At 39.1% G+C, this 25889-nt stretch overlaps 1 protein-coding gene across 1 annotated transcript in view; it reads right to left on the reverse strand.

Annotated features, from left to right (window-relative positions):
* The window catches only part of LOC117360466 (sodium channel protein type 2 subunit alpha-like), a 233013-nt gene that overhangs the window by 94129 nt on the left and 112995 nt on the right, over positions 1–25889 (reverse strand). The window contains exons 9-14 of the mRNA XM_033944243.1: positions 23595–23658; positions 20149–20290; positions 17808–18014; positions 15121–15417; positions 3286–3627; positions 155–287 (exon numbers count right to left, since the gene is read on the reverse strand). Coding sequence (XP_033800134.1) covers positions 155–287; positions 3286–3627; positions 15121–15417; positions 17808–18014; positions 20149–20290; positions 23595–23658 — 1185 coding nt within the window. The remainder of the gene's footprint in view (positions 1–154; positions 288–3285; positions 3628–15120; positions 15418–17807; positions 18015–20148; positions 20291–23594; positions 23659–25889) is intronic.

The raw sequence follows: 25889 nt of genomic DNA on the forward strand, positions 1-25889 counted from the left end.
GTCAATAATTTAAGTCAAATGCTATATGATTGTAAGAGGTTTTGCTGTGGGATACTTTATTGAGTGTTCTCAAGATTTTCTTCCAGCTTTTTGTTACTGTATTATGTCCCCTTTTGTTTTGTTTCTCCATCATAATTTGGTTCATGAACAATACCTTCCATGGTGTTTGTCAATATGCTGGCTACACTTAGTGCTCTTTGCCGTAGGTTAGGATCCTCTAACAAATCCATAGAGATCTGATAAGAACTTGTCCTTGTCTTCCTTACTTCTGTCTCCGTAGTGGTGCCCTTAAAGAAAACATTGATAAATCATTTTCAGCATCACAAGTTATCCACAAATATTGTCCTTTATTTCCAGACAAGATTTTGTCAATAAACTGTTGGTTTCTGCAAGAAATTTTGAAAATAATTTTATGAGGGCAGAATTCATTGCTAATTAACCAGCTGACTGGGTCCCCCATAGAATAATCGGTGGCAGATACCGGATAGTGCTGCTGAACATCCTGTCTGCCCAGCACAGTACTATTAGGTTAGCTCCTGGGCGGTTCAGGGGTGCAGTCGGAGCAGGACTAGGAGTTACTTGAATACTGATTAACTTTGAACAGCAAAAAGACTGTCATAGGTCAACTGAGCAGCTATCCACGTACCATCACTAAATATTGGTGGTAACTTCCACAGTTGCTCCAGACCCAAATATTTAGTGCTGGTATCTGGAGAGGGGCCAGTACTGAACATCCATATTTAATTTAGCCAGTGGTGGCAAGCATTTATAGAAACACCGACTGCTGCCTCTTATGTTGGTTCACGCATCAGCTCATTTTTTTCTTTTTATAAAAGCAACAGAAACAGGTACTTGGGAGGTACAAGGAACCTGATTTTATAAATGGTGCCTAACATCTAGGTGCCAGTCAGTGCAGTTGTCAATCAACTGCTAGGTGCCACTTATAGAATGTTCTTATGGACAAGGGTCCTAACGTTAGGTGCCTATCTTTTGTTAGGCACCAATTATAGAATTTGGCCTTCTGTGTCTCTGGAAAATTCTCAGTACATAGAGCCTTAAGAGTATGATACATATCTAGGGGCTTGATTTGCTAATACTTTTCCAAAGCTCAGTAAATCAGTACCTACTCTAGATATGATGCTTGTCTGAATAAAACCATATTTCATTTAAATAATGTTAATATCAGGCATTCTTACCATATCAATCCAGATTTCCACAAAGTGAAATCTGCAGAGAACGGTTTGTACATTAGTTCATCTGCCTCCTGCAATCTGTTTCATATGCTTGCACAACTGATTACTGCAAAAAGTAATGAGTATCCATTAATCTACAACTAAATAAATTTTACATTGGTGGCTACACCACAAACTGTATAACAGGTTTTTTTGGCGGGTGGGGACTGAAATATGACTGTGTAAAAAGGGTAAGACTAACCCTTTAGAACTACCACTAATGAGGCCCTGCTTGGTTCTGACTGGAAAGGAAACCTACCAGAGAAGGAAGCAGCAGGTATGAAGAGTATTATGCACAGAAGGAAGAGAGAATAGATAGACCTTTCAGCCAATGGTGACCCCATTCTCATCCCCTTTTCTATTTATGAGATCAGTAAATAAGAGCAGTGGCGGAACGAGCAGCAAGTGGAAGACGCTGATCGTGCCAGCAAACATTTCAAGAGGTATGCGGGGGGTGGGGACATAGAGGAGAGGCGCTGGCCCCAAGATAAGTGCTGATTTATTATTTATATTCACTCATTGCATCATAACTTGAGTTAGATTATATGGAGGTTTTTTGTGCCTATGGAAGATATTGAGTTCACATATGAGGTGTGACCTACGCTGATATAGCTGTTCACCTCTGGACCTCTGAGGTTTTTTTCCTCCATTTTAAGCAGATTGCAATCTGTTTTTTTCAATATTTTTTATGCCATTTACCTCCATTTTTATCTTAATTATCCTTAGAACATAAGAGTTGCCATATTGAGACAGATCAAGGTCCATCAAGTCCAGTATCCTGTTTTCAACAGTGGCCATCCCAGGTCACAAGTACCTGGCAAGATTCAAGGAGTAAAATAGATTTTATGCTGCTTATCCTAGGAATAAGCAATGGATTTCCCCATGCCATTTTAACAATGGCTTATGGACTTTTCTTTCAGGAAACTATACAAACCTTTCTTAAACCCTACTAAGCTAACAGCTTTCATTATATTCTTTGGCAATGAATTTGAGAGTTTAATTACCTAATGAGTAAAGAAATATTTTCTCTGCTACCTAGTAGTTTCACTGCATGTCCTCTTGTCCTAGTATTTTTGGAAAGAGTAGACAAGTGAGTCACATCTACTCGTTCCACTCCACTCAGTATTTTATAGACCTCTATCATATCTCCAGGATGAAGAGCCCTAGCTGCTTTATAGTCTTTCCTCATAGGGAAGTGTTCCCATCCTTTTTGTCATTTTTGTTGCCCTTCTCTGTACCTTTTCTAATTCCACTATATCTTTTTTTGAGTACGCTAAATGAGGTTTCAAAGCTATAAAGAAGCATTATCACTTTTTTCTTGCTGGCCATTTCTCTCCCTATGCACCTAAGCATCCTTCTGGCTTTTGCCACTGCCTTTTCTACTTGTTTGGTCACTTTAAGATTATCAGATATGATCACCTTTCCCCCCCCCCCCCAGTCCTGTTCTTTTTTGCACACAAGTACTTCATCCCCTTTGCTGTACAGCTCTGTTGGACTTTTGCAGCCTATACACCTGACCCTGAATTTTTTAGTATTAAATCTTTGCCAAATTCTACACCATTCTTCAGTTTTTGCTACATTCTTCCTCATCTGATCTACATCAACAGAAATGCTTGCTCCGTCTGCTAGCCCACACAGCATGCTGTCATCTGAGACAGAAGAACTGCACTGCTGGGCTCTCACTGAGGGATACATGTCTTGCTGATCCCCAAGAGATACCTACCGCATGTTTTAGTGGATGAAGTCCCTTTTGAGAAACTTTTACATTTTACTACTGAACATCAGCAATTCATCAGAAGCTCATATAAACCCCATGGGACCAAAATAAGCTGTCCTTTTGATTTGTATTGCCATGTTTATATGACACTGAAGAATTACTGGATATTTTAGCATTATTTCTTGAAGATCAATCTTGTTCTGTTCCTGTTGGACTAAGCTTTAGGGTTGGAGATAAACTAGTGAAAAGAACATGAAGAACTTGGCCAACTGGGAATTGTTTACCTACAGCGCTTCATCTTTCAATAAGCATTATAGAAGGCCTATAATTGATTACCTCTGGTAGAAGGCGTCCATCCATAGGCATTGATGATACACCAACCAAAGAAACCACTCCATTGCAATCTACAGTGCTGTGCATCTTTCCATTCATTGAAAGCAACGGCAAAATCTTTGATGATTTACTGGTCTGACTAATAGTGCTGTTGCGTCGTTCCCTGTGCCTACCCGGCACAAAAAGAGACTCTCTTCTGCTTTCATAATCTTCAAATGTGCTGTGTTCATCATCTGCAAAGTCATTTTCTGACCCTATATCTTTTGCTCGCCCTTTGAAGCTGAAAAGACTTGTTCTGCTGTTGCGCCTTGGGGAAAACAGGGATCCACGCATGCTCAGCAATGACTGTAATAAGTAAAAAAAAGAAAAAGCAAATAGTAGCAATTTCATTTCATCAAATTGGCTCTAACACATATTTGTTTTTATGTTGCCTGGTGTATATCTAAATATTTAAGAGGTAACTGTCAGACAGTCATCACACAATTGGTAGTTGTATTAGTGGTTAAAATAAATGGAATCCAGCATTCTCAGATTCTAGGAGAAGATGACTAATCCACTATACAGTACTCCACATGGAGCAACTGGATTCAGGGTGCACATTTTGATGGGCTCTGGAGGCAACTCTTTTTGGGGTCTTGGCTAAGGGTTGTGATGATTTGGCAAAGTGTGTGTGTGTGGTGGTGGTAGTGGGGTGTTACTAATTATAGAGCTATGTATAGCCTTAGTACAGACCAGTTCCAGATAATCTAGAAGCCTCAGAAAGCACTAAGAAACTGCTGGCCCTAAAGAAAAAAATCTAGTTCAGTAAGAAAGTATCATCTACTACTTCTGTGTTGAGAAAATAACAAAATGTTTTCCAGTTAATGCATGTTAAATGCAAAATTGTATGTTATTTGCTCTTAACACATGCTAGTGTACCTCAACACAAGCTTAATAATGAGATGAAAAATATGCAAAAGCATGCAGAGCACTTCATTATTATGCAAAATGCAAACTGTATTAATCAATTAACTTTGCAAATTGTGATATTCACAGAAAGATAGTGTCAGCTTTGAGATGATGTTAACTTTCCTCCCTGGCAGCACTGGGCCATTAATGTAAAGTCTGATCCTCCAGAGGAGCCTCTTAAAGGGGCTGGTGCCAGTAACAAACACCCCACCCTGCCTCCATAATCCCCCCTAACACAAAGCCCATCTGCTTTCATCTTAACCTTCCTACACCTCAAACCTTTCCAGTAAGTAAGAGGTTTTCCCAGAATAACCGAAGTCTGCCCACAAGGATACAAAATAACGGTGGTCTGCAGAGAGAAAAAAAGAGGAAAAGGATTAGCAATCCTAATCAAACAAGATCTAACCCTTAATATAATGGAAAAAACATCTAACCCATACATGGACCTATTAGCCTGCCAAATCTCAAGCACCACACTAAAAGAAACACTAAACTGCATGCTCTGTTATATAGCGCCGGAAAACTGGTCTATAGCAAGAACTGAAGTGGAAGACTTCATATACCAAAACTCACTAATAACCTACTAATAACTACAACCTACTCCTAGGAGACCTAAACCTACACCTAGAAGACCAATCATCCAAACAAGTTGGCAACTTTCTCTCATTTGTCAAAGCCTTAGACTTCCAAATGCTAAATCCACAAACAACTCATGAAAAAGGCCACCAACTTGATATCGCAGCCTTTATGACACACCAACCATCCCTAACAGAAATTCATACATCCAACGGAACATGGTCCAGATCCATCTGGTCAGACCACTACACTTACACCTTCAACATCAACTGGACCAAAAACAAAAAACCATAACAAAAATCAATAAAGTAACATACACCTCGCGCAAATACATCGAACCCTCCAAATTCTGGACTACAATAGATGAAACAATTCTAGAAAACAACCACGAGGACTTCATCTCACAATGGGAAAGATTATGCATCAACACCCTTGATGAACTAGCCCCATTGCAAACCAAAACCAGAACCAGCAGAAGATCAGATCAATGGTTCGACTCTGAACTGCTACAACTCAAAAGACAATGTAGACGACTAGAAAGAAAATGGAGAAAATCGAACTCGGATCATACAAAATCCGCTTGGGAAAAAATCAACAAACAATACAAATCACAATTAAAGGACAAGAGAAAAGCATACTACACCAATCTAATAGGTACTGACATCCAAGAAACCAAAAAATTATTCCAAATTCTAAAAAACCTAACTGACACCAAACCTTACCTGACCACTAACAATACCACTCCCCCCTCAACCACTCTATTAGCAGAACATTTCCAAAATAAAATTACAAATGCAAGAGCTACCCTCAATGACAACCCTACCCCTCTTATCGAAATCTCAATTCCCCCCAGATAGAGATTCAACTGCAGCAGACAGAATATGGTCTCAATTCCCCAACATACAATGGCCCGAATTCAACAAATACTACAAAAAAATACATCCATGCATACTGTGACCTCAACAACTGTCCACCATATCTCCTAAAAACATCCAGCACAAAATTCCGTGCTTCTCTTCTAAAATGGATACAAATCACCCTCATAAGCGGCCACTACCCAACTAGCCTCAGCGAAATCATCATCACCCCAATCCTCAAAGACCCTAAAGGACCAATAGACCAAACATCCAACTACAGACCCATTGCCTCTATTCCACTCTATGTCAATATAATAGAAAGACTAGTTGCCAAATTCCTCACCAATTACCTAGAAAACCAAAACATACTCCATCCCACACAATCTGGCTTCAGAACCAACTTTAGCACAGAAACGCTACTAGGATCTCTCTTGGACACAGCCAGACAACATCTTAGCACGGGAAAAAAATGATGCTCATACAACTAGACCTGACTGCTGCATTCAACCTGGTGGACCATAGCATCCTATTACAAATCCTAGATACAATAGGTATCACAGATAAAGAATACTCGTGGTTTGAAGGATTCCTAAAATCAAGAACCTATAGAGTTAAATCAGACAAAGAAAAATCTGAACCTTGGTCAAACCCCTGCGGAGTTCCCCAGGGATCCCCTTTATCTCCTACACTCTTCAACCTCTATTCAGCTTCCCTCAGCTCCCACCTGGACAAACAAGGCATAACCTCATACAGCTATGCAGATGGCATCACCATTCTTGTACCCTTTGATCAACCAATACCCTCCATGACAGACACAATACACCAAACACTAAAATCAGTAACGACCTGGATGAAAGATCACAAGCTGAAATTGAACCCAGACAAAACTAAATTCATCCTCCTCGAAAACAAAATACCTACCATAACCAACATTGAAATCAATGCAATCAACTACCCCATATAACCCACTCTAAAATTACTAGGAATAACAATCGACAGATGCTGCACCATGCAACCGCAAATCAATAAAACAATACAAAAATCATTCTCAATCATGAAAAACTTAAGACAAGTGCGGAAATTCTTCGAAAATCGCAATTCCAGCTTTAAGTGCAGTCCCTAATACTAGGCCTACTAGACTACTGTAATATCCTCTACCTCCCCTGCCATGCAACAATAACAAAACAACTACAAACAATCCAAAACACAGCACTAAGACTCATCTATTCATTGAAGAAACATGACCACATTACAGAAGCATATCTCAAATCGCACTGGCTTCCAATCCCAGCAAGAATACAATTCAAATTCTACTATCTACTATTTAAGACTTTATATGGAGACAGTCCAAGCTACCTGAACAATCGCCTCATCCACAACACCTCAACCAGACATAGGAAAACTCACACCCCATTCTCATACCCTCCAATTAAGGAAATCAAACGGAAAAAACTATATGATGGCCTACTAGCCACTCAAGCTGCCAAACTAGACAACCAAATCGCCAATCTACTGACGGCATCCCTCGACTACAAAACTTTTAGAAAAGAAATAAAGACCATACTCTTCAAGTAAGTCCTGAAAAAAGAAATAACACCACAAGTTTCAAACACCACCTCTCGCTAAAGCCAAATACCCACAAACAAATAACCATACTCATTTCTTAAGTTCTTGTTGTAATACTTCCTTGTTAATTCTTTTGTAATCCGCCTTGAACTGCAAGGTAATGGCGGAATAGAAATCCCTAATGTAATGTAATGTAATATATCTCTTATTCAACAGCTTGATCCCTAGTAATAGTACCACAAGACTTCTGCCAGTAGTTAACAAATATCATTTTGAACTGGTTGCTTAATGTGGTAGGAACAACTGGAGATTGTTCATGACTACCCATTAGCCATCAGGGAGACCTGTGGTACGTGCCTTTGCAGGGGGGGGGGGAAACTTGTGCTTTCTTTCAGGGGGAGCTCATAGGAATGGGTTAATGAAAACCTGCTATTCTTGCAGATGTGCAATACTAAAATACTTTTTTTCCAACTAAATTCATCATAGCTAACCAAGTATACCTCAGACTACCTCAGCCCAACCAAGCAGATTCTTAAATTCTGATTCCTGAATGTTATTTTGCCACTGTAACTGAAAATAGTGTTATCTTATTTTGTTAAGTGACAATTTGTAGAAACTAAATTCTCTGTTTTAACATTATTTCATATCATTGATTGAACCATATACTACTACTAATCATTTCTATAGTGCTACTAGACAGAAGAGATAATACCTGCTCAAAAGAGCTTACAATCTAGTCAAGACAAACTGGACAAGAAGGTGCATCAATACACTGTGGTCAGGGGGGGAATTACAGAGAGAATAATTAGACAGATATTGGTGCTTAGAAGGTGGGTTGGAGTTTGGACTTTAAAGCATCTTCAAAGAAGTGGATTTTGAGTCTGGATTTAAATATTGCCAGAGACGGAGCCTGACGTATTGAGTCAGGCAGTTTGTCCCAGGAATACGGTGCAGCAAGGTAGAAGGGAACAAGTCTGGAGCTGACTTTAGAGGAGAAGGGTACAGATAAAAGAAACTTATCTGATGAGCAGAGTGCCCAGGAAGGAGAAGGGCAGTATGGGGAGAGATGAGAGATGAGAGAAGAGAGATACTGAGGAGCAAATACACTTGTAGGTGTATATCCATGTCATTCTCTTCTTAGTTGGGCTGAGAACTTTTCAGCACCCACTCGCACATGAAGACGTTATTTAACCAAGTGCTTTTTTGTCTATCAGTTTAAATAAAGAGAATAATTTTATAGCCGTTGTGCTCTTAAGACACTGGAATTTACTGTCAACACTACTTTGAATGAAGAGGTCCTACCTGTGATTTCATAAACTGCTGAAGACACGGTACATGTTTAAGCATTTTACAGACCTACTAAAACCAGTGGTTTTGGTTCTGGTTGAAACCGAATCCGTGACAGAAATTCACCGCTCAGTTTTGGCTGGAAGTGAAACCGCTCAGTTTTGGCTAGAAGTGAAACCAAAACTGAAAACTTGGCCTTCTTGCCCAGCAAAAAATGTGCACTGCCACACCCCACCCCCACACTACAGAAAATGGGTCATACCGCTGTCACTCCCAATAGAAATCTATTTTAACCTGACCACCCTGTACGCTCTCCCCTGAATATGCTGGGTGCCAATCTCAAAATGGTTTCTGTCTTGTGAAGCTAACATGACAGTCATTTTTGATTCAGAAGCAGGCAGGAACAAGTGGGCTCCATTCCTGTCCCTGAAGAAGCCACTAGAGCACCAGGTCTGCTAAGGTGAGCCTGGCAAGGGCCTTCAGAGTGGTCAGGCAGTATCTGCCAAGGAAGGGGGGGGGAAGGGGGGACAACAGAGTAGCAGAGAATGATTGCAGGTGGGTTGTGGAAGTAGGGGATAGAACTCCAAATTCAGAATTTGGGTCAATTTTGGTGCCAAATTTGAAACCAAAATTCAGCCTGCTTCTAAAGCATTTGAGAAGTTTATTGTGGCTAGATAAAATAATCTAAATAGGTTGGCTTGGTCAGCATACAATAATGTAATGTTAAGAAGAAGTAATTTTAGTATTTTTTTTAAAACTGAAGTTTAAAAATATACATGCCTAAAAAACTTGGGACCTCAAGTAAACTCTAATACATAAAAAGAAAAAAAAAAACCCCATTAAATTTAAGAAATAACTTCTAATTATAGTCCATAACTAGGAGGGCATCATTAGTTATAAATTGAAGGAAGCAAAATTAATAGTAAAGAATTACACAGAAAGTTCTAAAGTACTAAGAAGAAGCTAGTTATGAATGTCTAGAATTTCAGCACCAACGTTGATCAGTGTGGGAAAAGCTCTATATTGAATTCTGTTTGTGATCCACATACCAGCAAGTTGATAATTACATGCAATGACCCTTTTGTGTCCCAGAAGTGTATGAGTGGTTTATCCCTTTGAGTACCTGGGGAAGCTAGTTATTGGCTGGCCAGAATATCAGCACCGATGGGAAGAACTCTACACTCTGTGCTGCTTATGACCCACATACCAATGAGTGAGAGATGTCACTCGTATGCATCTGAAGTGTATTATATTAAATTTAGTGTGCTATAGTAAATTACAACTTATTCTAAAGTTAAAGTTTGAATACATATATATACAGTAAATAGTTAAATAGACAACTTTACTTCTTTAACTTTAGAAAATTATCTATTTCACACATATGCTTCCCTTGAAGTCAGTTCTGTGCCTTATACTTTATCTTTTTGTTACAAACATTTATTTATTCCATTTTTTAGCCCAAATGAGCCCAGAACGGGTTACAAAGTACATCCATAATAATCGAGACAGGACAGAGATGACATAATTTACAAAAATTACAAAATAGACATGACAATAAAACATATGCACTAGGTAGCATCTGGTGAGATTAGGTGGCTGAGTGGCATTTCTGGGTGAATGACTTTAAGGCGCTGGGTTTATAAAGAGGAAGGTTTTCACGGCCTTCCTGAAGTTCCAGAGTCCATCTAGTGATCTAACAGATGGGGGGATGTTGTGCCAAAGTCTGGGTATGAAATGTGAGTAGGAGCATTTGCGGGCTGTTTCAGTTTTGAGGGAGCGGCCAGGAGGTATGGTCAGTCGTTTTTCTCCTTGGGACCTCAGTGGTCACTTTGGGAAGTAGATTTGTAGTTTAGTTTTCATGTAGTACAGAATCGTTTCATGGAAGGTTTTGAAAGTGAGGACCAGGGCCTTGAAGGTGCAGCATTTTTGAATGGGCAGCCAGTGCATGGAAGCTAATGCAGGGGGTAACATGGTCGTGGATGCCTAGGTTTTTCAGAAGGCGGATTGCAGTGTTTTGCACCCTTTGGAGGTAGGAGAGAGTTATGGTAGGCAGGCCCACTAGAAGAGTGTTACAATAGTCTATGCGGAATAGTACAAAAGAAGAAGAGTAGTTGGACTAATTCGGGTTCTGAGAAGTATGCACGTATGGTTTTTAGCTGGCGGAGGTAGTAGAAGAGGGATGATACTAGTTTGGATACATGATCTGTCATTGATAAGTTAGAGTCAAGAGTTACTCCTAGGCTGTGGACATTGTCTTTGGGTGTAAAGGTGTTTGTGCCCCAGGAAAAAAACGGACGGGGTTATACGCATAGATCTTTGTGGGTCCAGAGAAGTTTTGTCTTGGATTCATTTAACTGTAACTTGTTCCCGGTCATCCAGGTCTTTATTTCAGTTAAACAAGATTGGAGGTTATAGATTTGTGTGTCTCGGTGACGGCCTAGGGGAAGAAAGAGTTGTAGGTCATCAGCGAAAGAGTGGATTCTGATGCAGTGTTGTCCCGCTATGTCCAGTACTGGTTTGACATAGAGGTTGAAGAGGAGAGGTGATAGTAAGGCTTCCTGAGGCACTCCATAGTGGAGTGGTTTAGGTTCAGATAAGGATTTTCCTAGTAGAACTCTCTGCGATCTGTCGGTCAGGAATGAAGAGAACCATTGAAGTGCGTTGTCACAGATTCCGATGGACTTTAGCCTGGACAAGAGTGGTCGATGGTGTCGAAGGTGGCACTGAGGTCTAATAGGTAATAGCAATACGTCATTTCCGTCGACTAGGATTTTCCAGCAGCCATTTAGGGCTCCTTTTACAAAGTAATGCTACTAATTAGTGTGCAATGAATATGAAGAAGTCAATAAGAAATGAGTGGGCTTAAAAGTTTTCTTTCCTGTGTGGTCTCACTTATGTCACAAAAGTAGTTTTAACACTTTCTGGTAACAATAAATTCATAATCTATTAGGAATGTGTTGATTTTTTCCCAATACAGATTCATGCTATATACTCCAAGGATGGCGCTATGGCAGCTGTTTATGAATAGTCTTGCAGACTGCTCTTTCTAAGATTATCCCCATCCTTGATAAAGAACCTGAAACGCGTCGGCAGGGGAATCAAACCAGAATAAAACTAAGCTAAGTAACAAAAATCTTATAATAAATGTAAACGAATATTTATAAAGTAATTAGGCTAGACAAATGTCGCTTGGACTAATGAGGATGTATACTGCCGCGAGTTAGATTACTCAAGCAGTGGTCTGAGGATCCCGAAAGACACCTAAGATTCTGTATTTCTGAAAGTCCTCACGGAGAAATATTGGGAATGAGGTTGTGAGATACATTGATTTTTTTCCAATATGTTCTTAATTTTCCAACATGATTTTCAGGTAAGCAGTTTAGGATTTTTTTTTTTATGTAACCTTCATTCATTTGTTAAGAGATTTTTGTGTCCTTTAAAATACGAGTCACATCGTAGTCACATCTTTTTTCCTTCCATGAGAATGTTTGCTTGCATGTGTCAAGTACCTGAAGTTCTGGTTTTTCTTAGCCAAGATGCAAAGCCAGCATTTTGTTAGGGTTTCCAGATTCTTGGCACCTACTAATATTATTACTATTATTAATTATTTCTAGAGCCTACTACACTAGTGCCTACTACACTAACTACAATTAACAAAACAAAAAAGAAATTTATCTCACTGCTTTACATGTGACAAAATTGCTCTAAAGAGTGCCTCATTCCCTGGAGTCTGAGATACATTTGGGTTAACTGTTAGGAATATCATATCTTAACACATATAAGGACTCAATTCTGTGAATGGTGCCTAAATTTGGTTTAAAAAAATGCACGTTAAGTGCTATTCTATAAGTGGCACTCAAGTGGGAGCTGTTTATAGAATGGCTCCTTGTGCAATGTTCTGCACCCAATTTTGGTTAAAAGGATTTATACGAACTGAATCCTGGTGTAAATCCCCACACCTAAATTAGGCATGGATTCTCCAAATTCTATAACATTGCACGCAAATCCTAAATTAGTAATGCCTCTCCCATGGCCAAGCCCTCTTTTTGGATCCATGTGGAAAAATTTATGTACGCATCTTTGTAGAATAACTGAAATAAAGAACTGGATGACTGTAAATAAACTACAGCTAAACACATCAAAAACTGAACTTTTCTGGATACACAAAGATACCTGTGCATACCCTCGCCCATCCCTTTCCTGGGGGAATGACACTCTGCAGCATAAGAGTAATTCTTGCCTCAAATCTGTTGCTCTCAGATCATGTATCCAAATTAGTGTCTTCATCTTTTTACTACCTCCATCATCTAAAGTGCATCCATACATTCTTTTCAGAAACCAATTTGGCTCAACTACTATACACATTTGTATTATCCCGCGTAGATTACTGTAATGCGCTACTAGTGGACTTACCCGCAAAAACCCTCTCCCGTCTCCTGAAAAACCTAGGCTTTCGCGACCCTGAACTAACATCCATGTATTGGCTGCCTATCCAAAAATGCTACGCCTTCAAAGCCTTGGTTCTAGCCTTCAAGACCTTCCACAAGATGATGCATAACTACATTACTACAAAACTACAAATTTACGTCCCCAACCAATCACTGAGATCCCAAGCGGAAAGTCGTCTGGCCCTACCATCTGGCTGCTCACTCATGACTGAAACAGCCCACAAACGCTCCTATTCATATTTTATACCTAGATTATGGCACATCGTCCCCCCACCCTTTAGATCTCTAAACAGTCTATGGAACTTCAGGAAGGCTGTGAAAATCTTCCTATTTACAAACCCAGCTCCTTAACAACCAGCACCTCCACCCTGATGAATGAAATTCAAAGGCGTCTCCTAGTTCACCAAATGGACTCCCACTGAAACGCATATGCCTCCGCATATATAACTTAAATATCTACCAAATTTACTAATCACTCCAAGCACAACATAATTGTGCGTCATACTAAAATTCAAATGCCATTCCCAGTAAAACTTAACTGTGCTACCCACTGGAAACGAACACTATCTATCAACCATGTACACACCTGCAACCCAAAAGCTGTATTACCTTTATGTTATGTCTGTACTGCAATATCAACTATGCTATGTCCGCAAAGTCTGTACCGCCACTTAGGTCTTGTCCTGTCTAAACTGTGAATGTACTCTTGTAACCTATTCTTGGCTCCTTTGGGAAGATGGGCTAAATAAAATAAATAAATAAATTCAAATTGTCAATTAGTGACAATAATTGATTGTTAGTTCCCAATTATAGGTGAATAATTGGGGCATGTGCCCAAATTTGTATGCACAGTTTAGAGCACTATATATAGAATTAGGTAAAGGACATTTTATGCAAGTTTACAAATCATGACAGCTCCCTGTATACTATGTACATGAATGTGCTACATGAAAGTTTTTTACATAGCTACTGCCTTTGGGATCCTTCCTGCCTGGAATTCTTCGCACACCATCTCCTCCCCTCAGCTGCCTTCCGGTTTCCTGTAGTCTGTTCCCTCCTCCTTCTCCCTCCCAGCAATCCTCCGTACTTGTTTTAGTAAACCGCTCTAGCAGGGACTCGCAGGCAGTCTTGGGCATCATTGAGGACGTTTCCTTGTCTGACACAACTTCCTTAGAGTATCAGACACCAGAACAAAAGATATTGGTAACAGTACACAGAAGTTATCACTCCCCCCCACCCAAAGAAAGGAATCCCCCTTCCAAAGGCCCTCCCAAGAACATTAAACAATGGAAAATATTTCTATAATCTTTCTGCCCCATTTTCTTGCTATCTGGCTGCATTTATATTGTGGGTTTCATTGGGCATAACGTACATCAGGAACAAAGGATTTTAAGCAACAGAAACTGCTTTTCCCCATATAGTCCATTGCTCCAAGGATTACTGTACTTAAATTTCTTTCTTACATCTACCATTTTAATATACTGTTTTATATGGAAACAGTATTTCCCTATGGTTTCTCTATCATTTCTTTATTGTCTTCTTTTTTATGGTATATTTCCGATACTGTCCACTGACTTTCTTTGAGATTAGTTTTGTTTTTGTAAGAATTCTTTCCTTCTGGTTCCTTAGCAGGTAATACTGAAGAAAATAATATAAATTTCATCTGTTATCTGAGACTTGCATGTAGTTCTCATATGATTTCTCTACTAGACTTTTTCCTTTGTGTGAACAAAATGGGAAAACAAAAATGTCGGAAGACTTTGGATGTAATGGTTAGAAACATTTCAGCCTGGCAGTAATATGCGTTTATGCCAGACATAAGAAACCTTAATTAAGCATAGTCCATTCATGCTCATATGAATTCTTGAAAATTATCTTTTGATTATGGGGTACTTTGATGTAATAAATTATCCATTTTTACATGTACTCTTTCTCCCCAGAGTCTGTATTACTACTTCTACTTATCATTTCTATAGGGCTGCTAGACATATCCAGCGCTGTACATTAAAACATTCAAGAGACATACTGTACCTCTGCCTCTCTCTGTTGTCAAACTAAGAATTTAAAGTACCATGTAAAGATGTTACTATACTTTGTGCTGACAGATAATGGTGCTATGATTCAGTTTTAGGATATAATTAATGCTGCAGCTGTACCTGGTGTGGAGAAGATTGCTTCTTTTCATATGCCAGTTGATTCTCCTCAATGGAAAAACGAAAACTTTTCTTTCTGATGCTGGTTTCTGATTCAGATTTGTAAAACTTCTCAACATCTCCTTTCTCTTCCCCCTCAGACCACTCTTTCTGTTTCCTTTTCTTCCTCCTGTTTCTCCTCTCTTTGGCACTTTTTGAGCTCAACTTTGATGCTCCAGAAGAACTCTCTGATAGCCCTCTGAGTCCATCTTCACTGAATTCTCTTGATTCGGCCATTGCTTCTGCAGCAGCTGCTATTGCCTGCCGTAAAAATATAGGGACAAATGATTTGCCATATTGGGTCAGGCCAACAATGGGCCAATCCAGATCAGAATCCCAAGCAATAAATCTATTCTTTATTACTCATACTCAGTGGCTTTCCAAACCCACATGGCATACAAGGTTTATAGTTTTTCATTCAACTAAACCATTTCTAAACCCAGCTATGCTAATTGTCTTCAATGCATCTTCAGGCAACAAATTTCACAAGATGGACATGCTTTCAGAGCATGACTTTATAACAACTGACTAAGCTGATCTCCTAACAGTAATATTGCTAGGAGGTCAGCACTGCCCAGTTAGGTGCTGTTGAAGATTGGCAGCCAGTCGGATCAGTACAGTTTAAGCAGGCTGAAGCCTCTTCTGGTCACTTAGCTCACAAACTACTTTGAATACTGACATTTTATTTAAAGCTCTGTATACTAAAGATGGTTATTTTTTACACTTACTACATTTTTATAGCCAAAATGAATGCAAAGTGCAAAGGCTGTGCAGGGCATATCCAGAATGACTCTTGCAGTACCGTACAGAAATTTTTTTACTGTACATTAAATTCATTTGCAATTAATGCAGATATTTTTAATGCCATGAGAACGTACGTAATACTTGCTCTTGAGAAAGTGTTACGTACACCCATGTCAACTGCACAAATTACAATAAGTGTGTTCCATTTATTAAGTGCTAACTACCATGTGCAGCCCACACCCAATTTTCACGCATCCCATGCCAAACATGTAAGTGTGGAGTTTTTAGCACAAGACTAGTGCTAATGGTTAGCAAGTATTCAATTCCTAAATCCCATGCTAACTGCACTTTTGTAAACATGCTCCCTTAACTATTCTTCGGCACTGTAAGTAACAATGCTGGGAACTACCACGGGAACAGCGCAGCAAAATAACTTACAATTGCTCAATACTAATGGCATGCAAATTATATTCCTCCTGGGGAGGAGCATGCCTGACACATGTGCACAAGAGGTGTGCTGGAAAGCTGGCTGATTATAAGCTTGTGGAATGGAAAAGAAAGCCCAGAACTAAAAAAGAAGGAAACTTTTTTGTTAAACACCCTAATGCCAGCTCCGATCTGGCAGTAAGTTTTTAGCATTAAGGCAAAAGTTTGTTGTGTGTTGGTTCTTTGGGCATTGGGAGGTAATTAGTATTAGCTACTTTTCTATTATAAACTATCTTGAATGTAATATAGTTTGGGATAGATAGGAAATATGCATCTCAATTCAAAATGTACTTTATTTTCTTCAAAATATCAAATTCTTCTCTATGTTAGTACCTCCCTTAGTTAGGAGTATGATGTGTCTGCCTGATACTCCTTGTACTATTGTATATGAGTGATTAGACACGTCTCCTGCTGGTCCAGTAGGCTCCTCCAGGGGGCAGACATTTCTTATTACCACTGAAACTCATGTTTCGTTAAACTTGGGTTACAGCTTAGTGGAATCTGCTGCTGCAAATCTCCAGTCCGTGGCTCCTAGGACCATGAGTCTGAATCCTGATAAACTTCACACACCACTACTGATAGCAGTTCTTGACTCTGAGGGAGTCACCGTTCCTCTAGTCACTGTTGAAGCTCAATAACTACCATTGGTGCTAGAAGCAATTAGTATGCAGGATGTTCAGAAGGCACCAATGCTGGGGACAACATGCGCACCAAAGGATACCGTAAATTAGATTTAAATGTAGGCAAACCTATATTAAAGAGGTAATTAGGTATTTCTTTTACATCAGCTGCAGAGCCCACTAAGCTATAGCCCAAGTTTAACGAAACATGAGTTTCAGTGGTAATAAGAAATGTCTGCCCCCTGGAGGAGCCTACTGGACCAGCAGGAGATGTGTCTAATCACTCATATACAGTAGTACAAGGAGTATCAGGCAGACACACCATACTCCTAACTAAGGAAGGTACTAACATAGAGAAGAATTTGATATTTTGAGGAAAATGAAGTACATTTTGAACTGCGATGCATATTTCCTATCTATCCTAAATTATATTACATTCAAGATAGTTTATAAAACAAACGTAGGATAGGATACTAATAATAATTTCCTTTACATCCCTCAAGCATTAGCACATCAAGGTGCTTTACAAATTAAAAACTAGATTGCATCATGATACATAACACATATATAAAACCAATACATAATTACAAATGACATAATTTGTGCCACAATGTCCTCATGCTCACTTCAAACACCTGAAAAATCATGTCTTCAAGTCCTTTTAAAACTTCTTAAAAGACACCTCCTGCCTCAAACATAGCAGCAACTTATTCCACAATATATAGTGCAAGACTATCAAATGTTGATTGTTGACTAGAACACATAATGGTGACTCTCTAGGAGATTCTATGCCAATACTACCTGCGCCTCTTCTTGCTGCTTTTTTAATTGCTCCAGCATCTGCTGAAATTCTGCCTCTTTCCGCTCTGCTTCTTCTTGTGTTGCTTGGTTCTGTTCTTCATAGGCCATGGCAACAACAGCCAGAATCAAGTTTATCAGATAGAAAGAGCCCAGGAAAATCACCAGAACAAAAAATATCATGTAGGTTTTACCAGCAGCCCTCAGAGTCTAGAAAGAAGGGGAAAGAAAATAAAAACAATTCTTCTGTTTGATCACTGATAAACCTACACAGCACTGTACACATATACATAAGAGATGCTGTATATATTTGAATATAAACCCATCCAAATATATACCAAGATAACATTTTTTTCCCTAAAAATGGGGTGGGGGAAATGTTAACTCAAATTTAAACGAAGGGTTTAGATTCAAGTACTGGCCAGCTCTGCACCCACCCACCCCCGCCCCCTCCTGGACCCAACACAGACCTCTCCCCGGGTCTATCTTAAGCCCTTGTGGTCTAGTGGTAAGCCAGACCACAAGGGCGCCCCCTTCCCCTCTCTCCCCCTCAAAAATTATTTGTTCATATTCAAGTATATATGGTAATACCCTGATCAACACCGCTTACAATCCATTCCAAACAGATAAAGAGGACAAATGAAAGATTTGAAATCACGACAAAACACAATTGCATAACCAATCACAAGTGAAATCAGAAAGCAGAAATTTAGGGGTCAGTACTCAAAGTGATTTAAGAAGGCAGGAGAAGATTCTACCTGCTAAAATCATGCTCAGGTACAGGAGGCATTTTTCTATCCTCAAAGGAACTGAAATCTAAGCTTGTACCAGAGGCAATGGATGATTAACTGAGCAATTCTGTAACAAGGTATCTACAATTAGGATCACAGAGAGCACTGATAGGAGCTTCTAACTTTACAGAATACTAACCTAACCAGGTGTTAACATGCCTAACATTTAGGCATAAAAAAACTTTCCAGCCTTAGATAACTGGTGTTAGTGCCTAAATGCTGCAGACATGCGCATAACTGACAGCATTATGTAATTTATGTGCTTTAGACAAAGATTGAAGCAGGGTTTTTCGGTTTCGGCTGAAACTGAATCTGTGGCTGAAATCTGCAGCACAGTTTCAATTGGAATTAAAGCCAGTGTGGCGCAGACCTCCTTCCGACCAACAGTGGTTTATAGGTCCCCCTGGTCCCCCAACAAAAAGCACTGCCCTCCCACCATGCGCACGCCCCCCCCTTCCCTTGCATCTCTAGTTGAAGTTGTTGCTTGCGGCAGTCAACAATGTGCTCCTCACGACCCATCGACTCTCCCTCTGATGTCACTTCCTGTTCACGGCACCTGGAAGTGACATCAGTGGGAGAGCTGACAGGGTTGTGAAGAGCACGTTGTTGACCACCACGGACAACAACTTCAACTAGAGGTATGGGGGAAGGGAAGGATGGCGTGGAGGGGAGGAATTGGAAGAGGAGGTGGGTGGGGAGGAGGAGTGCCACACCAACATGGTGCCCAGAACGGACCACCCCCCTCGCCCCAACTTACTACGCCACTGTTAGGCATTCTTAGGCACCACTGTAGGTGCGATTCACATCAAATATAGGCGCTGGAAATGTAGGCCTCGAAAACCCTGACCTATGTTTCTGGTGCCTATATTTGAGATAGCCACGATTCTACAATTGGTGCCATTGCGTGATTGACACACAATTGGTGGCCATTTTTTAGGCGGCCACCGATACTGGCACCATTTGTAGAATCTGGCCCTTAGGCGCTAACTTATACTGCAGAATAGTGCCGTCATTTGTGTGACGAACATTAGGTGCTGAATTTGTGGTATACTATATAGAATGCAGGGATGTATGGACACTACATTTTTAACATTAGCATGCACACTTTTTTCCAAACCAACTAAAAAGGCTTCTTTTTAATGAGCACAAATAAATATTTGTGCATTCTCTGTTAAGTGGTCTTTCAGCATGTACATACATATACATGATACACACACCAGAGTCTCGATTATCCAACCTTCGCTAATCCAATTATCCAACATAGCCTACAGACTTTGGATGATGTCATTGCAGCTTTTTTTTCCACTTTCATGGCATCTGATTCAGTGGAAGGGCAGCACCTACCTCTGTTTGTCTGTTGCTACCGAGATCCTGTATTTCACTGCAGAACTTGAAATACACATTTTCTAGGCAATATCAATGTGTTTCATGTTATTCGACTTTTCAGTTATCCGGCAATGGGTCAAGTCTCATTTATATTGGATAATCGAGACTATACTGTAATTGCTTTTGTACAAGGGCCCTTTAATATTTGTTTAAAAAATATTTCTTACCAGCTGATATAGGTTTTCCCAATAGTCCTGAGTCATTAACCGAAACAGTGACAAGAATGCCCAGCTGAATGTGTCAAAACTTGTGTAACCGTAGTTAGGGTTTCTACCAGCTTTCATACATATGTATCCCTCAGGACACTGACTATGAAGCAAAAACAGAAAGATGACGAAAAAGTGCATTTAATCAATATCCTAAACAGAAACGGAATGAAAAATTGTGATGTCTAGTGGTGTGCCTAAGCAAGTGCTTTTGGAATTTTGGTCTTTATTAACTATTTTCAGACCTGTTTTATTTGCTGCACATATTTGAATATACAATTTTTAATACAATTTTTAATGCTCACAAATCATTTTTACTTGCATTATTTGTAGGTTAATATGTGTTAAATGAATTCTACATGCACTACAATTCTTTAAGGAATATTGACAAAATAAATGAATAATATGCTAATGAATGCACATCCCTAGTGATGGGGAGTTGTAATGACCTGCCTGTGAGCAAATGTCTGAATTATTTGATAGAATTTATGGGAGGGATTCATTGGAGCCTTAATGCATATTAAGAGAATTAATTCATGCAGAGCTTCTTCATATTTATCAGGTGTTATTTCTCTTAACACACATTAAGGCCCTAACACATGAAAAAAGGTCCTAATGCTGCTTGATAAATTCACCCCTATAATCATAATTCTAAATCTAAATTTTTAAATTAACTGTTCCAATACCACCAAATTCTAAACTCTTAGCAAATGCTCAAGTAAAATAAAAGATCATTACATTAAGAACATGAGTTGCCATACTGGGTCAGAAACAAAGGTCTATCTAGTACAGTATCCTGTTTATAATAGTGACTAGTCCAAACACAAGTACAGGTACAAGATCCTATATCTGAAATCCTTGGGACCGGGCATAATTCAGTTTTCAGAGCTTTTCAGATTTTGGAATGGTAATGTTAAGTCAGAACAAGACAGAGCGTAAGACCATGAAATTGCCACCCTAAGTGGAATCTGCAGCTCTCTGGGCCATTTTTCCAGCCCTCCGACTTGAATTGCACAGAGACTAGGAGAAACACATGCATCTGCATTGGTTTCAGCATGAGCCATGTCAGGGAAATTGACTTCCGGTTCACATAAAATTTCGGTTTTCAGAGCTTTTGGGTTTTTGGATCTTGTACCTGTACTTGGTCAAAATAGCAAGAGTCCATGCTATTTAACCCCAGCTGCTCAGCCAATCAAATTCAGATCAGTACTGTCAAGGCTTTCAAGGGGTTTGGAGAATTCCCAGCCCAAGATCCCTGCATTTTTTTTTTTTTAATTATTACTTTTGTTTGATGTAGTATGACTGGTTGAGCGGGCTGCCTACTCAACAAATCAAACTATATCAAGCAAAAAGTAAACAAAAAAATAAAACAGCAGGGCTGTAGAGCTGAGGATTTATTGAATGCTCTGAAAGCCCTCATCACATGCCACTGAGTTATACATAGAGAATGTGGTGAAGGAATCCTTTTCATACTTTTGTTCAATCTTTAATTCTGTAAAAATTAGACACACTGCAATGGCCTTTATATAGCCCAGGGTTGTTAAAGACCCTCCTCGAGGGCCGCAATCCAGTCGGGTTTTCAGGATTTCCCCAATGAATATACATGAGATCTATTAGCATACAATGAAAGCAGTGCATGCAAATAGATCTCATGCATATTCATTGGGGAAATCCTGAAAACCCGACTGGATTGCGGTCCTCGAGGAAGGACTCTGACACCCCTGATTTAGCCCTTTCTACTTCAGTTCTAAAACCATTGTTGGAAGTACAAAATGCAGCAGCACAACTGGTAACTGGTTTGAACATATAGCTCTTGTATTAAAAAGAGTCTGCTGGTTACCGATTGTTTTTTGTGTGTGAGTAAAATTTTGTTAGGCGTGTTTTAATCAGGTGACTTTAATGTATCCTGTTTTGAGCATTTGATTCATCTACGAGTCCTGCAGACGTTTCAAGTTGTTTAGCATCCAGCAGATGTTTTAATTTTAGAAGTTTGTATTTCCAGCATTGGAGTGATACCTAGTGGACCCATAATCACACCCCTGAGGCAGGCCTCCATCTGGAGGCCGAAACACGGACCATGTCAGGTCATCCACTAGATCCTTCTACAATAAGGGCATTCTGCTTATAGGACTAATTATTATATATGGTTTTATATGTACTATTTCTTTGCAAATTGGAATAAAGATTGTTTGTTCTCAAGATTGACGTGGTCTATCCCACTCCCCGCTTGTATTTCTTTTGTTAAAATTTTGTTAATCATTTTTAATGTGTAGCGGTTGATTGTTATTTTTTATTTGATGTTTGTTATTTTTTTATTTGGTGTTCAGTTTGAAGACTTACCATCTAGTTAATCTCTGAGATTGGAGGGATTAGGGTTGTTGGAATTACCTAATTTTTCTTTAGCAGATCTCAAAGAGTGGAATGCATTACTGATTTATATTAGATTACAAAATGAGCTAGAGAAATTAAAAAAACATCTTTGAAATGACATCTGTTTGTTTAGGCTTTTGTCATCCTATTTACTACTTCTGCTAAAATCTTGTCTGACATTAACCCAGCTAAATTATATTTTAATTAACTGGTTGCTAAATATTCTCTTTCAGATCTATAAAGACAATAATGCACTGCATTATCAAGTAGTGTCCTAATCCCATCCTGAATGAAAATCTAACCAGTCTGCTTTTCAGAACAGAGATTCACAAAATAGATTTGTGTATATTGCTTTCTCAATGTATGCAAATAGATCTCATCAGTGTGCCTTATGATATACAAAGGCTGATTGAAAAGTAATGAGACTGCTTCTGTTTTTCTTTCCAAGAAGGAGACGTGACAATGCTGTGCTAGTTCTTGTGAATCTCATACATCGACGTTTCTGAACCTGCAGTTGAACTGCCAAAGTCTTACATTGTTGGGTCACAGCAAAAGGAAGAACTTTGTATGTTTCGTCATGGCAGATGAGGGAAATGTGCCTATGAGAGTACGCCAGGGGTGCGTGATTGAATTTTCTGTTAAACTTGGAAAGAGCACTAATGAAACACTTGAAATGTTACAGCAAGCATACGGTGGTGAAATAATTAGCCATGCTGCAGTATGATGAAATTTAAATCATCACAGCCACAGCACTAAAAGTGATGTCATAAAACAGTCTACTGCAAGCTATGAATTGTTTTTGAAACACTGCAAAAATTGTATTGAATGTGAAGGATCCTACTTTGAAAACAGACAAATGTTCAGATCCTGTGGAGTCATCTGATTATGAATTTTTTTATTTTTTTAAGTCTCGTTACTATTCAATCAGCCCTCATACTTTAGATCAGATTTGAAAGTGTGTCCATAGGAGACAAATGCCGCTCAAAGGGAAAATTCTGGAAACTTAGTTCAAACCATAAGAAAACATATTTTCTTACCCTGCATCTGAATTGTTGCCACAGAGAAGAGCATCGCTTTGTCCTTCCAAGTAGTAAAAATTAGCTGTTTAAAAATAAAATCAAACCAATATTTAAGACATATGGGCTATCTGGGAAAATTACATCACTTAACATTAATACCCTCAAAATGAGTAGTTTTCAAAATAGTTTTGAGGGCCCAAAATTCATGGGATCATGTATGAAACACAATAAACTGCCTGAGACAGCAGAGATGAAACACAACTCTCAATTTTATTTAGTTGAATCCAGCAAAAAACAAAAGGAATTGACCCCAAAATATCCACAAAGAAGAAAATCCAGAGAAAACAAAAAAAAACTCTGTGGAGTGACGATGTTCCTAAATGGACTTTATTTGAAAGTGTCAAAGTTCCAAAGGAACACTGAAATCATCCACATAAAATAATTCCATCCACATAAAAACAAATCATCCACATAAGAGCCTTAAAGGACCTAGTCCACTAGGGATACAGGACCCAACACGGTCCACATTTCGACAAAAAGTCTTCTTCAGGGGTCCCTAGTGGACTAGGTCCTTTAAGGCTCTTATGTGGATGATTTATTTTTATGTGGATGATTTCAGTGTACCTTTGGAACTTTGACACTTTCAAATAATAATAATAATAATTTTATTTCTTATATACTGCTATACCCTAAGTTCGAAGCGGTTTACATTGAAGTCGTGTCTAGAGAGAGTACAGTGTTAACAGTAGGATACAGGATAGTACAAAGTGAGCAGGTACTGGGGTGATTACAATAAGGTACGAGATATTAACACGGAAACAATTACAGGAAGTTTACAATAAGGTACAGGGTACTGGGGGGTTTACAATAAGATACAGGATAATACAAAGTGAGCGGGTACTGGGGTGTTTACAGTAAGGTACAAGGTATTAACAAGAGAACAGTTACAGGATGTTTACAATCAGATATAGGATGTTATACTAAGTTATAGGATGATACAATATGAACAGTTACAAGGGATCAATGCAGTTTACAGCTAGATATATATAATGTGCGTAAGAGAGGTACAGCATTAGGAGTTGGGGAAGGGAAAAGGAAGGGGGAGGACTTTCGAGGCGGTTTATAACTGGTAGGGGGGAGAGTTTAGGTGGTGTTGAAGAGGTGGGTCTTCAGAGATTTTCTGAAGTCCGCGTATGATGTTCCTAAATAAAGTCCATTTAGGAACATCGTCACTCCACAGAGTTTTTTTTTTGTTTTATTTAGTTGAATCCAACATAGTCTCTTCATATTTCATGTTTCTATGGACAGGCACGTGGGAACTCTTAGTGAGAGGATGAGATAGTGGATGCTGTGGATGGGTAGACTGGATGGGCCATTTGGCCTTTATCTGCCATCATATTTCTACATTTCTATCAGCTTCATTATATAAGGCACAATCCAATTAATCCCCCTCTTTTATTAAGGCGCGATCGCCAATCTAGCACACGCTAATTGATTAGCGCATGCTAAATGCTAACGCGCGTATGATATTCTATGGATGCATTATCATTTAGCGCGCCTTAATGAAAGGACCCCTATATGCCTTACAGTGAGAGAAAATGTACAATAAAGCAAACTCTATAAAAATAATTCACAGAGAGGTGAGGCATTGACCCAGTAGCTGTGCACTACTGTGCAGGAAATTGGGAATCAATTTCCAGGCCGTTTGTGGCTGCTGTCGGATGATCTCTCAAACTCCAGCAGGGCTCAAAGTAGACTGTCTTGCTGGGATGTGGCAGATAAGCTAGAAGGGTTTTGATAATATTGGTTGGTTGACTGACTTATGTGTTTGTAGCACTAATAAAGCTGCAGCCCTTGTTATCCAAAATTGCATCTGTAGCTGTTTGCTCTCTTATTGTACTGCCTAAAACTGTGTCATGGAAAATAAGTGTAGGAAGTGAACCAGACAGTCTCAGTTACTAGTTCATAAAATTGTATTTTAAACCCCTTACTGTAAGAGGATACCTTGAAATTAGAGTTACTGTAAGAGTTTAATCTTCAGAACAATGCATGTTACCTTCGTATAGATTTAACAAAAACAACAAGAAAATTAATTTCAGCCCGGATTCTACACAGACCTTTAAAATAAAATTAAATTCAAGTGAATGTTTCTGCTGTGAAGAGAGGAGAAATGTCAGTATACTGATATTTTTTTTTTTAATCCATAATATTTACACACTACAGAAAACATCACAAACAAAAGCCTCTATATATTTTTTCAACATTAATTAAAATAAATTGCTTTAAATGATTAACTGGCATGTAAAACAATAG

Source organism: Geotrypetes seraphini, chromosome 5 (assembly GCF_902459505.1).
Source record: "Geotrypetes seraphini chromosome 5, aGeoSer1.1, whole genome shotgun sequence".
NCBI lineage: Eukaryota > Metazoa > Chordata > Amphibia > Gymnophiona > Dermophiidae > Geotrypetes > Geotrypetes seraphini.